This window comes from Bipolaris sorokiniana (genome assembly GCF_000338995.1).
Source record: "Bipolaris sorokiniana ND90Pr unplaced genomic scaffold COCSAscaffold_9, whole genome shotgun sequence".
Taxonomy (NCBI): Eukaryota; Fungi; Ascomycota; class Dothideomycetes; order Pleosporales; family Pleosporaceae; genus Bipolaris; species Bipolaris sorokiniana.
The window spans coordinates 367,622-381,937 of record NW_006911903.1 but is presented as its reverse complement, the minus strand read 5'-3'; the positions used below and the strand labels follow the sequence as shown (position 1 = coordinate 381,937).

The 14,316-nt window shown below is 38.9% G+C and overlaps 7 protein-coding genes across 7 annotated transcripts; 3 read left to right on the top strand and 4 right to left on the bottom strand.

Moving 5' to 3' along the window:
* The first annotated feature begins 1 nt into the window (after position 1).
* Positions 2–324, top strand: COCSADRAFT_335006 (uncharacterized protein). The gene has a single exon (XM_007703005.1). The coding sequence runs from the start codon at positions 17–19 to the stop codon at positions 251–253; it is 237 nt and encodes a 78-aa protein (XP_007701195.1). The 5' UTR covers positions 2–16; the 3' UTR covers positions 254–324.
* A 2,128-nt stretch (positions 325–2,452) lies between these two features.
* COCSADRAFT_37768 (uncharacterized protein) lies at positions 2,453–3,504 on the top strand. The gene is made up of 3 exons (XM_007702798.1): positions 2,453–2,558; positions 2,699–2,842; positions 3,092–3,504. The coding sequence occupies exons 2-3, from the start codon at positions 2,708–2,710 to the stop codon at positions 3,212–3,214; spliced, it is 258 nt and encodes an 85-aa protein (XP_007700988.1). The 5' UTR covers positions 2,453–2,558; positions 2,699–2,707; the 3' UTR covers positions 3,215–3,504.
* Positions 3,505–3,608: 104 nt separating this feature from the next.
* Positions 3,609–3,812, bottom strand: COCSADRAFT_92281 (uncharacterized protein; the record flags this gene model as incomplete). The annotated part of the gene is made up of 1 exon (XM_007703004.1): positions 3,609–3,812. A coding segment is annotated over one exon (204 nt), but the record flags the coding sequence as incomplete, so codon positions are not given.
* Positions 3,813–5,747: 1,935 nt separating this feature from the next.
* COCSADRAFT_92898 (uncharacterized protein) lies at positions 5,748–5,975 on the bottom strand (the record flags this gene model as incomplete). The annotated part of the gene is made up of 1 exon (XM_007703003.1): positions 5,748–5,975. A coding segment is annotated over one exon (228 nt), but the record flags the coding sequence as incomplete, so codon positions are not given.
* A 1,340-nt stretch (positions 5,976–7,315) lies between these two features.
* On the bottom strand, positions 7,316–7,969 carry COCSADRAFT_161433 (uncharacterized protein; the record flags this gene model as incomplete). Its single annotated transcript, XM_007703002.1, has 2 exons — positions 7,316–7,479; positions 7,948–7,969. The coding sequence occupies 2 exons, from the start codon at positions 7,967–7,969 to the stop codon at positions 7,316–7,318; spliced, it is 186 nt and encodes a 61-aa protein (XP_007701192.1).
* Positions 7,970–8,287: 318 nt separating this feature from the next.
* On the bottom strand, positions 8,288–8,527 carry COCSADRAFT_92397 (uncharacterized protein; the record flags this gene model as incomplete). The annotated part of the gene is given in 2 exon segments (XM_007703001.1): positions 8,288–8,422; positions 8,438–8,527. Coding segments are annotated over 2 exon segments (225 nt in total), but the record flags the coding sequence as incomplete, so codon positions are not given.
* A 1,667-nt stretch (positions 8,528–10,194) lies between these two features.
* Positions 10,195–10,347, top strand: COCSADRAFT_92468 (uncharacterized protein; the record flags this gene model as incomplete). The annotated part of the gene is made up of 1 exon (XM_007703000.1): positions 10,195–10,347. A coding segment is annotated over one exon (153 nt), but the record flags the coding sequence as incomplete, so codon positions are not given.
* Between the last annotated feature and the right edge of the window lie 3,969 nt (positions 10,348–14,316).

The window sequence follows — 14,316 nt, the reverse complement described above, 5'->3', positions numbered from 1 at the left end:
CTCCTTCTGGTACTGAATGACAGCTTCTCTCTCCTTGACCTGGATCCGCAGAGACTGCTCCTGGTCCTGGGACGCGGCGTGGTTTTCCTCGAGTTTCTGGGTATACTGGGCAGTGTTGCGTAAGTACATTAGCCATTCCCCTGGATGCGCTGCTACACTAGCAGTGAGTTCGTCAGGCGTCTCTGGGAAGGAGGGGGGCTCGGGGCGGTTCATGGCGGTGAAATACACGGGCCTGTGGGGAGGAGCTACGTAATGTCACGGTACGGGCTCACGGGCAGAGAGGACAGGCGCGTGTACAGGTTCTATTGCTACAGCTAATCAACAGGCTCTCACTACAGGTAGTATAGAGTAGAAGACAGGACGTAGCTCGAAGAGCTACACTAGTGAAGTTGCGGCGGTTTTGCAGAATCCGGGTGCTCGGACCCTCACCCGGATTCTGTCGGCAGCCAATCAGACGATCGCGCGCCGGCCACTCAGCCAGCGCCGTGACACCTACGCTTTATTACGGCTTTATTCGCCTTCTTAAGGCTAGCTATCTAATTGCGTATTAGCTTAGCTAAAAGCATTATTACCTTAGCCCCCTTCTTAAGCTAATTAATTACTATAATAATTAAAGCTAGCGATAAGCCTTAATGCCGCTAAACGCGATCACGTATTAATATTAATTAAGCTTTAAGCTCACGTGTGTTGCTAGGCGTATAAGCCTACTAGAGAGCCTCTAGAGTAGCTAGTAGAGTAGGCGTACAGAGCTTTATATTAAGTCTTAATAGAATAGTATCTAGCTAGAGAGGAATAAGGCCTACGCCGCGGAAGGCAGAGCAGATATTAGATAGCGTGAAGGATCGATCGAACGCTACCTTAAACGCTAGTAGAAACTTAAGCTTAGTGATGTAGTTAATATAATAGCGGATTAGGCTCTCCACCTCACGGCTGTACGCGCGCTTTAACGGCGAGAAGCAGCTAACGTTAAGAGACTAGAGTAGATAAGATAAGTAAGGCGGTATATAGAGCGTATATATGTTATTCTTCTTACAGAACTCTTAAAACTCTAGAGACTAGTAGCTCTTATAGCCGTTAAGAATAAGTAGGCGACGTATACTAATAACGTAAGTCTTCGTGTGGGCATTAAAGTGCTTTATCTATACAACGCCTAGCTTATTATTCGTCTAGCTATTATCGCTAACTGCGATCGCTTAGTCGCGTAGGATCTCTACCTTCTTATACTAAGTAGATAGATAGTACTTACTAGCGAATATAAGGAATAGTAAGACTAACTAGCTAGCTGCGTTAATTACTATAATTAGCGTTACCTACTTATAATTACCTAGCTTAACTACCTTTAGCTGGTCTCTTCTCTCTAACGCTATAACCATAAGTTAAGTCGTAATCTTACCTATTATAAAGCTAGCTTTATTAAAGTTATAGACGTCCTCGTCGTAGATACTATACTTAGCCTTTGTCTACTCTATAAGCTTAAACTAGCTCTTAATTAGGACTAGATCTTTATATAGAGCTCTCTACCTATTATACGCTTAACTAAAACGCATTATAAGACTATCTATACGCTTAATAAAGTTACGCAGCTAGTAGACGCCGACCTAGCTAGCGCCGCGCGTAGCTAGAAGTCTATCAGCTATATCGCGTATAGCTGCGTAGGTAGGCGAGAATCTACGTAGATTAAGATTAAGTATATAGCTAATAATTACCTCCTCTTCTAGCTTAGTAAGCTTCTTTAAGTTAGGCTGGCAATCGCGTTAGGTAGGCTTACTAGCGCGTTAGCGGTGGAGAGTAGCGCATAAAACATTAAACGTAGCTGCAGTACGCCTTTTAGTTTAAACTTAACTTTTTTTAAGAGCTAATAGTATAAGGTATATATTAGCCTTATAAGAGACGTATTAGGATAGATTTAGTAGAGTTATTGTATATTGTAATAAGAGAGGTGCGTAAAGTTGGTGAGGTAGCTTACTTGCTTGTATAGCTTACTCGCTTGTAAACTACTGTTACACGGGGTAAGGGTCTATACTTCTCTATCCTGGTCCGCACTAAGGCAGGTGAGTATTACGTTAGTGTTCCGTGAGGCTTGTCTGGCGATGCAGTGGAGTTGGCGTGCTTAAGGAGGGTTTGATAAGACTAATCTATTTGATAGACTAACTTGTGACAATCTTGTTAAGTAAAGATACTAGTAAGAAAGTACAATTTGAGTTGACCACAACGAGAGTAAATAATAAAATCCATCCATCCTTATATCCTCATTGCTTCCTGTCCTGTCCTCCCGACATCCCATCTTAGCGGGAGGTTTAGGAGGACGTTGGCTTCCCTTTATGCGGTGGCCTCCTGGAGGCCATGCCTTGGCGGGATGCTAAGTTACGTGATCGACGCCCCGCGTTGATCATTACCTTCTGACGTGGACGTCCTTAGGCCTTCGCCATCTCGTCATTTGTTAAGGAGAGAGTCTTTCTTGTTACTTGTAACATTACCTCCCCTCTTAGGGCTATCGTCTCGATACTCTGGAATATTGTTTTCCCGTGCCGCGTGTTGAGACGCCGGCTGCATATAAGGTCAGAGCCCGCCCACTCGTTGTAGCCGTCTCTACCTCGTAGCCTTTCTAACTATGCCTAAGGTTTAGTCTTCCCGTCGCGTTCGTTCTGAGAACTCAACTTAACAGCGCCAGGCTTGTGCTGACCGTATTTAATTATAGAGGAACGAAATGACCTTTCGTTATAAACGTTATGAAGAGAAGGGCCTTCGTTGTTTCGTGGACACTGCTACGGGGCGTTATGCCAGTTGTATTTCTGTGAAAGCTAAATATAGCTTATTCGTGACTAAGAAGGAGTGGGAAAAGGTGGAAGCAGATAAGCGTTAAAAATGGTTAGCTCTTCTGCGGGCTGAGGCCGAAGTTGCGCGTCTTCGTCTGGAGGTTACTAAGACTAAGGCTCTTGAGCGGTCGTACGCCGATCGTAATCATACTATCTTGAGTCTATAGAATCGTGCGAAGGAGCAGGCCGAGGGGAGCTTAGCCCCTGGCGGTACGGGCCTTTCTGTTGTCGAACCACTGCTATCTAAGTTATCGACTAATCTGGGCTGGTTATAGGCTGATTCCTTCGATCCTTCTTTTAATTACTCCTTCCTTTTTAAGGGGCTTCCCCTCGCTTCTCTGGGTGCCTCCGGTGGTATTTACGTACTAGTGACTTGCAGTTCGTTAAGTTTCCTTTAGGTTCCTAAGTGTTATGGCTTTCGGGCCATCCTTGCTACTTGACTAAGTACTTCTACTAACTATCGATTTTTCGTAGGTTCTTGATTTCCTCGACCTCGTACTTATCGTCTTTGAGCTCTATGTCCGTTGCTAGCTCGGTATCTGGAGGTGCTGGTTCTAGGAGTTTCTTGTGAAAGACAGGGTGGATTCGCATGCCTTATGGGAGTTTTAACTTATAGTTTACTTTTCCTATTTCCTCTAGGATTTTAAATGGTCCTATTCGGAGGTTGTCTAATTTTCTGTATAGTCGTTTAGTTTTCAGGTTTTATCTTGATAGGAAAACTTTGTCCCCCTTCTTAAAGGTTAGTCCCTTAATCCTTAGTTTATTCGCTGCTTTGGATGTCGTAAGGTTTCGTTAAGCTATATTCTTACTTAATTCTTTATATAATTCTCGCATGAGCTTCGCCTTGTCGTCTGCTCCTATCGCGATACTTTCGATGTCCTTCGGATCTTGGTGAGCGGTCGGCTTATATCCGTAGTTCGCGTAGTGCGGCGAATACTTTGTCATTGCTGATTTTATACTGTTATAGGCTAATTGCGCTGTTAGTAGTAACTCTACCTAGTTATCCTGCAATTTGTTAGTGTATATCCGTAGGTACTATTCTAATGTCTGGTTCGTGCGTTCTGTCTGGCTGTCTGTTTCCGGGTGAAAGCTTGTCGAAAGCTTCTTCTTAACACCTAACTTTGCTAGGAATGTGCTCTAGTATTTAGACGTAAACAGTTTATTACGATCGGTGATGAACTCTTTAGGTATTCTATACTCTGACACTAATGCTTTAGTGACTTCGTACGCGTATTTATCTGCCGTAATAGTCTCTTCTGTAGGCACGAACTTTGCTGCCTTAGTTAATTAGTCCACGATTACTAGGATAGTGTCGCAAAATTGAGCTAATCCTGGTTTTAATAATTTTAGGAGCTTCACTATAAAGTCTATTGTTACGCTTGTCTATAGTCTAGATGGTGGCTGTAAGAGTTGTAATAGGCCGTAGAGCTTATGTCTCTTAGGCTTGTTCTAGTGATATACTAAATAGTTGCCTAGTATTTCCTGTACCTTCGCTCGCAAGCGTGGTATCGCAAACACCTTAGCTAGTCGTCTAACTATTTCGTCCACACCTGCGTGTCTATATTCTGGGGACTCGTGCAGAGTCTTAATGAGTTCGGTTCTTATATATAGGGGTATGTACGTGCTTGTACATTCTCTTAGAGCTTTGAGCTCTTTCCTATCGTTTGTTACTTCTGGCGGGTAGGGGTCTGTTTCTGACGCCCATAACGTTGCTTTTTTCTGCCATTATTTCTGTAGTGTTTCTACCTACTCGGCCACCTTAGCTACCTTAGCTAGTTCCGGCTAGTTATACTTTAGACTGCTATTGGGCATCGTCTTAAGTAAGGCGTTATATAGTTCTTTATAACCCTTTTTGCGTAAATCAGACCTTCTACTTAAAGCGTCTACTGCTCCGTTGAGCGTTCCCGCGCGGTGCGTAATCTTAAAGTCGAACTGGGCTAGTATCTCTGCCTATCGCACTTGTCGTCGGTTGAGTTTTTTCGTTGTTATAAAACTCGTTAAGTTCTGGTGATCAGTAAAAACCTCAATCTGTTTAGGGAGTTCTAATAGGTACACTTCCTATTGTTTAAAGGCATTAACTACTCTAAGTAGTTCCTTATCGTGAACGTCGTAGTTAAGTTCTGCTCCAGAGAACTTCCGTGAATAGTAGAACACTAGTCTCTATTTCCCATCTGGGCACTACTATAATAATACAGCTCCGAGTGTATAGTTGGACGCATTGGTCTCGACTCTGGTGGGTTGTTGAGGGCTGTACATCTCGAGTACTAGCGCCTTTAGAAATATCTGCTTAATTCGATCGAAAGCCTCTTAATGTTCCTATTCCTATTTGAAACCTATTTCCTTTTTCGTTACTTCCGTAAGGGGTGCTGTGATCTTTAAGTAATCTCTAATGAACTTTTAATAGTAATTCGCAAATCCTAAGAAGAATTGAATATCCTTAACTATTTTGGGTATTAGCTATTCCTGTATAGTCTGTATCTTCTTTGGGTTCATTTTCACTCCTTTAGTTGATATGATGAATCCGAGAAATTCCGTTTCCTATGTGTGGAATTTACATTTTCCTAGTTGAAGGTATAGCTTATATTCCTTAAGCTTTCGTAAAACCTTCTTAACATGCTCGATATATTCTTCGCGTGTGCCGCTGGAGTATACTAGTACGTCGTCTAGATACGCGGTAATAAAGATTCCGAGGTATTCGTGGAGAGCGTTATTAATGACTGATTGAAAGGTTGCCGGCGTATTCGTTAATCCGAACGGCATAACCGTGTACTTAAAGAGTCCGTACTTCGTTTTAAACGCTATTATCTATTCGTGACCTTCTTTAATCCTGATTTGGTAAAATCCTTCCCGAACGTCGAACTTCGTAAACTACTTGGCTCCCTAGAGTCGATCTATGAGCTCTGTAATAAGTAGTAAGGGATATTAGTTCTTCTAAGTTACGCTGTTTAATCTTCTGAAGTCGACATATAGTCGCCACTTCCCGTTAGGTTTCTTTACGAACAAGATGGGTGAGGCTATCGGGCCTGATCCCGGTCGGATAAATCCCTTTTTTAAGTTCTTTTGGATGTAATCCCGCAGCTCAGCATTATGCTCGGGCGCTATAGGGTATATTAGTCCTGGGCTCAACTTAGCTCCTTTATTAAGGATGATCTCGTGATCCTAATCCTGATGGTCTGCTAGGTCCGTTGCCTTATTTTCCTCGAATAGTTCTCTGAACTCGTCCGTTTAGTATTCTGTTGGAATCGCCAACTGTAGTACTAATCCTTTCTTTATGGTCGCGATCTACCGTATCTAAATGACTCCTATACTCTAAGGGTCCTTTGTATAGATTCTCGCGATCTTATATGGTGAGATTATGCCGAATCTCCCGTTCTAGGTTGCGCGCTGATTCGTTGGGCGTGTCTCGTGTTTTACTCTAGCAACCTTGTGCACAGGCTCTCGGCTGAGTAATGTCTTCTTTTGCTAATTAATGGTAGGGTTGTGTTTTAACAACTAATCGTAGCTAATTATCATCTCGGTCTCTCTAAGATCTATAATGCTAATCTTTTCTCGGCTTTCTTGACCAGCCAGGCGTAACGTTACTGCCTTGGTCTTAAGTCGGATCCAGCCGTTCCCGTATGTTGTGGGACTGTCGTCAGCTAATACTACTCGTATCGGTACCTTCTTGTTCTGATAGGGTATGTTATTTCCTTCTACTACTCGTGGCGATATGACGGTTCGTGCTGCCCTACTATCTATGAGCGCTAATACCTCGTGTCCGTCTATAAGTACTGTGGCTTTTAATTGCAATTTCTTTGCTCCCACTTCCTATACTTGTTTAAGGGTCGTTTTAGAACTGCCTTTGCCAGCGTGACCCTGTCCCTGGTGGCATCCTAGTTTTTTAACTACCTACTTCCCTTCTTCTTTGGGAAGTAGCCTTCGCCTACCTTGGCGGAATAGTGTATCGTATACTGATCGTTGTAGTAGAAGCTCTAATGGATATTCTTATAAGGTATCTTCTGTTGCGTAGCTCTCTTCCTTAGTTCCAGCTTCTTATTTTTATGAATCGGGCAATTCTTTGCCTCACAAATGTTCGCTGGTAGAATGCTATGGTAGTGGTTGCCTACCTGTCGAGTATTCTCGAACTGTTATTAGTGCATAGCATAACCTTTCCTGCAATGCGTCTATAGGAGTTTACTATGCTCTACTGGCGTTTCCCGTACTTAGGCTCTATGCATTCTGTAGTTCTTCGCTATGTATTTCTCTGCGGAAATCGTGCTATAGTAGTAGTTGTCTACCCTTCTAGCTTTCCGTCGCTGTTCCTTGTGGAATTGGTAATTAATCGTGCACTTGATCCAGCATAGCTCTTCGTAAGCTTTCTTTTCTCTGGGCTGGTGCATGTGGTAATGCTGTACGCGACACTCGTTATGCCATAAATTAGTGTGGCAGCAATTGTCCTCGTTGTCTCTGGTCTCTTCTCGCTTCCTTAAGTGGTAATTACACTGTCTTAGGTAGTCGACCTAACATAGGCGCTCGTATTGCTCTATCCGTTCCTTAAACGTCCGAGGTGTCTCCTCGTCATCAGGTTCTTTGAACCTGGGTTGTTCCTGGGCAGCCCTGTAGGTAATCTTATCTGCTCGGGGTCCCGAGATTGTAACTCGTCCATTGATGTTACAATCGTTGGCTTAATGTGCATTAGTTCCGCAAATCTAGCACTGTTGGTTTCTTAGGCGGTATAGTACTTCGGCCCCTTTAATCTGCTAATCCGTTGGTAGTAGTGCGTCCTACTTGAAGTCTTAGAGTCCTATTGCCTCTTGTACTAGCTTAAAGGCCTCGTTGGTGGCTTGTCTTGCTTCTTCGTATAGGTCTAGGTCGCTGAGGGTTTTATCTAGCTCCTTAGTTGGGTATGGTGTTAGTATCCGAATTATTCTAATCTTGACCGCTCCTTGTCTGACTTCGTTTTTTGGGCAATCTCTGCGGAAGTGTCCTACTTCACCGTATCGGAGACATGCCTTGCTGTTATAACGCTTCTTACGTTCTTCTGTGGAGAGTCCGTTATTATACTATTCTCGGGGTTTTCTATTCTTGTCCTTAGACTTGTCTTGTACCTTACCGGTTATGATAGTATCGCTATCCTTGTTGAACTAGCTACGCTGTTTCCTTGTGTTGGCCATCGTGGGTTGAAATTATTTCTTTTATTAGTTTCTTTCCCACAGCCTATTATTAATGCGTGTTGCTAACTTAATTAGCGCGTAAAGCGTGTTTGGTTTGTCGTGATGTATAAGTCCGTCTTTAACATTTTCCTTTAGACCTGCTTTGAATACCGTTCGAAGTGCTGCGTCGTCCTAGTCGATTCGTGCCTGTAGCTGCTTGAACTCGGCTGTGTACGCTGATACTGAACTAGTCTGCTTTAGGCGAGTTATCGCTTTCTCTATCTGGTTCTAAGCATCTACTTCCCTAAAGATGTGTCCCATCTCTTTCTTGAATTCGGCCTAACTAGTGAACAAGGCGCGCGTCTCGTTCTTCGTTCCTCTATTCTCGATATTTAATAGATAGTCCTCCACGTATGGCTGCATCCAGCTTAACGCTCGTCCTTTTATGTGGGTGCTAGCTATGAGGATCTTTTCCTAGTCGTTAGGTACTTCGTTAAATTCGCAGTATAAGTTAATGTTGGTAAGGAATGTCCGCAACTTAGTGCGACTTCTATTGTACTTTTCTAGGGTTGCTATTTTTGGCTTCTTAAGTGGTTTCTCGTTCGGGGTGGTTATTAGTTAACCTATAAGTTAGTTAATCGTATTCTGCAACTTAGCTATCTGCCTTGCTTAGGCTTAGCTCTCACGTCTAAGATTGATGAGTTCGTACTTAGGGCTCCCTGCTACCGGCTCGTTATTTCCCCCTTAGGTACTACTAGTTATGTTGACATCTCTCTTAGGCGCTGAGCCTGGGATGTGAATATATTCGCTTGAATTTCCTAATATAGTTTAATCTTATTCAGACGCTGCTGGTTAATCCTCCTTCTACTAGATCCGTGGGTGGTTAAAGTGTTACACGGGGTAAGAGTCTATACTTCTCTATTCTAGTCCGCACTAAGGTAGGTGAGTATTACGTTAGTGTTCCGTGAGGCTTGTCTGGCGATGCAGTGGAGTTAGCGTGCTTAAGGAGGGTTTGATAAGACTAATCTATTTGATAGACTAACTTGTAACAATCTTGTTAAGTAAAGATACTAGTAAGAAAGTACAATTTGAGTTAACCACAACGAGAGTAAATAATGAAATCCATCCATCCTTATATCCTTATTGCTTCCTGTCCTGTCCTCCCGACATCCCATCTTGGCGGGAGGTTTGGGAGGACGTTGGCTTCCCTTTATGCGGTGGCCTCCTGGAGGCCATGCCTTGGCGGGATGCCAAGTCACGTGATCGACGCCCCGCGTTAATCATTACCTTCTGACGTGGACGTCCTTAGGCCTTCGCCATCTCGTCATTTGTCAAGGAGAGAGTCTTTCTTGTTACTTGTAACAACTACGTTAGTACACTTTATAATAATAAAGATACTTAACTAAAGATAAATAAGATAGGCCGAACTACTAGAATAATATAAGTTTAAGATTATCTATACTCTAGGAAAGGAAAATAGAAGAGCTAATACTCTTAGCTAACGGCACGACATCGCAGGAACTAAAACGATAGTTAATAGACTTATACTTAAAACTAATAAAGATAAATCTCTAGAACTTATACACGAACTTAATATTATTATAAAGATTAGGAACGATGTACCGAAAGAAGTATAATAAACTATTATTAAAGAATATTATAATGATCCCGTGTATAGTCACCTAGGAATCGCCAGAACTATAGAACTAATTTAGCGCAACTATTAATTTAAAAGAATAAAGGATAAGATCGCATTCTATATCGCTAAATGCGTAGATTATTAAAAGAATAAATATAGTATATATGCACTGTATAGAGAAATATAAGCGCTAGAACTGCTATAAGAACTATAGATGGATATTTCTATAGACTTTGTTATAGAATTACTAGCTTTAAGAGATCTAATAACTAAGATTACCTATAACGTAATACTTATCGTAGTAGATTACTTTACGAAATAAGTAGAGTATATTCTATTTAGGAACGACTATATAGTAGTAGACCTAGTATATATTATCTATAACTAAATTATCTAATACTACGAAATACTAAAATCTATTATTAGCGACAGAGATAAGCAATTTATATCTAACTTTTAGACAACGCTACTCGTAGTAATTAGAACTAAGAGAAAACTATTAATAGCCTACTACCTATAAACTAATAGATAGATAGAACGAATAAATCGAATAATAAAAATATATCTTAGGATCTATACTAATTAATAATAAGATAACTAGATATAGTTACTACCTATAGCACAAATAGTATATAACAACAAAACATTAGAATTAATAAGTAAAATACTGTTTTTCGCTAACTACGGACAACATCTAAATTTCTTTACTAGAATATACCTAAGTCTGAAAATAGAAGTAGTAATAGTAATAGCTAAATAACTAAAGAAAACCTACGAAGAACTACGAACGTTACTAGAATAGGCTTAACGCTAAAGCATTTCCTATTAAAATAAGAAAAGAACAATAGCACCTTAGCTAAAGAAGAGGGATAAAGTATATCTACTTATAAAGAACCTTCGCACTAAATAACTAAGTAAAGAACTAGACTACGTTAAGGTCGGACTATTTTTAATATTAAAATAAAATGGACCTATAATCTATATACTTAACCTACTAGCTAATATAAAGATACACCTAAGATTCTACGTATAACTATTAGAACTAGCAGCTTCTAAAACACTATTATAGGAAACATTCTATTATAATTCTAAAGAAGAAGACGAATTTAAAGTTAAGAGAATCGTCTTATATTAAATAAAAAATAATAAAACTGAATACCTAGTTAAATAGTTAGAATACCTAGATAGTAAGAACACATAGGAACTAGAATCTAACCTATCTAACTATAAATAAAAAATTTAAAAATACTAACAACGATAATAAGACTTAAACAAAACGATAAAACTATAACTTAACTAAGTCTCCTAACACTAGAAGATATAGTTAAGCTGCTAATAAAATAACGAATAAAACGTAATATATACTAAGGAAAATTATACTACGCACCTTAATTACTACTAGAAATAGGCACGTTACTACTAGAACTAGAAGTAACTAAGCTTAAATTAAGAGAATCCTAATAATCTAGAGGCAGATCCGCGAAGGCACCCTAAGTACTAGAAGATAAGTTATTTAATAGATCAGACCCGTTAAACTCTAGGACGCTTTTCTACTTTAACTCTTTAAGCTCGCAACTCTCTATAGTAATCGCCTTCTTAGCCCACTTCTCTAATAAATTTATTTACAGCCGCAACTACTACTCCTAAGTATAATATATTCGTAACTCTGCTAGAGCCGCCTTATGCGCTTTTATCGCAGCATCTTGCGCCTTATAACTCTCTTTAATATAAGCTTCTAACTTTTCCTTTTTAATAGTAAGACGCTTAAACTCTAACTTAGTAACTTAAACGTTATATTGCTAGCTACGACGAAGACACTTACTATACTTTCTAGAACGGATATATACTTTATATACCCGCTTATTCTTCTTATAAGTAGAACACTTCTAAACTATAATTTTTCTAAAAGAATCGATAAACTTAGTAAGATTTTAACAATAGATAGTACTAGATAAAGACTATTATTTAGGTATAACAAAGAAACTAGGCAGATAACAAGACCCTATAACGCAGGGTAAGCCTAGTTATAGCGCGCTACTACGCCGAAACCTAATTAAGCTAGCGTAATAAATACTACACTCTTAGAACGCGGTACTTATTAGACTAAGCCTGTTATAGATAGAAGTACCTATCCTTCAGTCTTCCTAGAAACTAAACGTTTCTAAGAATCTAGTATTCTTAGGAATAAAACGCTCCTAGAAACCTTACGCTTTTAGAAACACAGCGCTTATATAAACGCCACGTTAATAATAACCTCTTATTTATAATAACTTATTTCTTTTAGTAGTAGTTTACGTTTAGAAATATCCCACTTACGGCAACTATAGAATTATAGTAACATACCTCTCTAGAAAACTCTAAGCCGTACATTACCTTAAGAATAAGTTATAAGAGAAGAAGAATAGTATTATAATTAGCCTTAGAATATAGAGGACATTTCGCTATTATATTTATTTAATAAGTAATCTATAAGACGGCGAATCCGCAGTAAGAAATAGAAATACTTATTTAGGACTAGTGTATTACGTAATCTATAAGATGCTTAGTAATTAGTATATCTTAGCACTACTAAGTAACTATGTATGTTGCATAAAGCTCTAGTATGTAGTATTAGGTATTAAGCCCTTATAGCTTAATATATTTAACTTAAGTTATAAGTATAAGTATAATATAACATTATACTTACCTAAGTTACTATCTATTATACACTATCTCTCTATCTGCGAAAACTAACTAATAAGAAGCTTAATACTAGAAGTCTAATATTACTTCTACTTAAGCTATACTCTTAATACTTTAAATACTCTTACGATAAGTAATACTATAATAGACACTTTAACTACTTCTTAGACTAGAGAAACTATAATTAACGCCTATAAGTCTAACCTTTACTATAGCAATTATAATAAGCTTAAAGCTTAGCTTCTCTAGGTTAACTATTACTTCTACTTAGCTAGAAATAAGATTAAATACAACGATAAGATTATCTTAGCTACTAGTTACTACTAAGGTAACGTAGAAAAATAGTCTAACTCTATTATTAAACGTTATATAGATAAATCTAATATTAATGCTAATAATACCGCTCTAGTTAAAGACTAGAAGGCTTTTAAGGCTAAGATACGATAAAACTTCTTACCTTTTAAGAAATCTCTAATCGCGGAATAGAAAATCTAGACTCTACGCTAAACTAAGTCTACTACTAATTATACTACTTAATTTTAGCAGTATACTACGTATATTAAATAGGATAATAACGCTCTTATACGCATATATTGCTAGAGCCTAAAACCTATAATACGTAGAGAACTTATAAGAAGTAAAACTAATATTACTAACCTTAATAAACTTATAGAAGAAGCTATTAGGCTTAAAAATAAACTCTATGAGCTTATATTAGAAGAATAACTATTTAATTAGAGAACGCGAAACTATAATAATAAGAATAACTAGCTATAATAATTATACTACTAGCGTTTATAGCCTAACTAGAGGTAATAGAGAAGCTATTAGCCTACAATATCTAGCGTATATATAACTAATAAGTACGAACCTATATATCTTAATAATTTAAATAAGAGAAAAGAACTTAGTAAGCCCTATTATAAGAAGGATAAGGATAATAAGAAAAAGATTAATTACTACGCATATAGTAAAGAAGGCTATATAGTACACAACTATTAGAGTAAAAATATAGTTAAACGATAGCTTAACGTTCTATACTAGAAATTAAAATTAGATAACGATAAGTTATAAAACGTTATTATCTAGCTAGATATTATATACTACCTAGACGATATAGAAGTTATTAGTAGATTAGATAAGCTAACTCTAACTACGTCTAAAAATATATCTAAAGCTAAACTAGTTAGTAAGAAGAAATACAAGACGTTAGAGGAGAAACAACCTCTTACGTCTAAATATAAAAAGATAGTACACTTCTAAGAAGAAAATAGACTATCTACGCCCTACGTAAAGAGGTAAGATAGCGCAATACTAGAATTACCTAAAACCTAACGAGATAACCTAGCAGAAGTATAGAAGTAGATTAACGTACTATCTATACTACTTAGCCGCTTAAGTAAGATGTACGCCTATAAGAATAATAGTAATAAAGTATTACTAGATATGTACCAACGGCTATAGCACCTACGCTTAGACATTAACTTTTACTAAATTAAGATAATGTAAAGGGCTGCGCCCGTGATCTCTACTGAAGAGGATCACGTGATCTTCGACCACGTGATATACCTTCTGTACGGACACGTGATCAGAAGCGAGCAGGTATAAGAGAAGTCTGTACTTAGTTATCTTCTCTTTTTCTTATCTTTTAGCTTCTGTACGATAGGTAGAAGCATACTCGTTCGCTAGGCCTCTCCGCCCATAACATAAGCTAAAAGATCACTTTAACCCTTCTTACTCTTTTCTCTCGTACGGAGCGAGAGAGAATTGAGAATGCAAAACGAACAAGATATAACGATGGGGCTACATGAGCCTATGCCAAACCCAGAACCTAGTAACGCCCCGCCAAGGCCTCCGACGTACGAGGAGCTCGCAGAAAGCTGGAGCCAACTTAATGCAACGAATAATCTACTCCGACGAAACCTAGACCAAATGGCTACAAGACTTAAGGACGCTGAAGGCGTACGAGAAGAACTCCAAGAGATGAAAGCCCTTTTCCTCCGTACGGCACAGGGGCAAGCTACCCTAACGCACAGACTCCTAATCT

Coding starts and splice junctions, on each gene's coding strand:
- COCSADRAFT_335006 (XM_007703005.1), top strand. CDS start 17: ATGACAGCTTCTCTCTCCTTGACCTGGATCCGCAGAGACTGCTCCTGG.
- COCSADRAFT_37768 (XM_007702798.1), top strand. CDS start 2,708: ATGACCTTTCGTTATAAACGTTATGAAGAGAAGGGCCTTCGTTGTTTC. Junction 2,843..3,091: donor CTAAGAAGGAGTGGGAAAAG/GTGGAAGCAGAT, acceptor GGCTGGTTATAG/GCTGATTCCTTCGATCCTTC.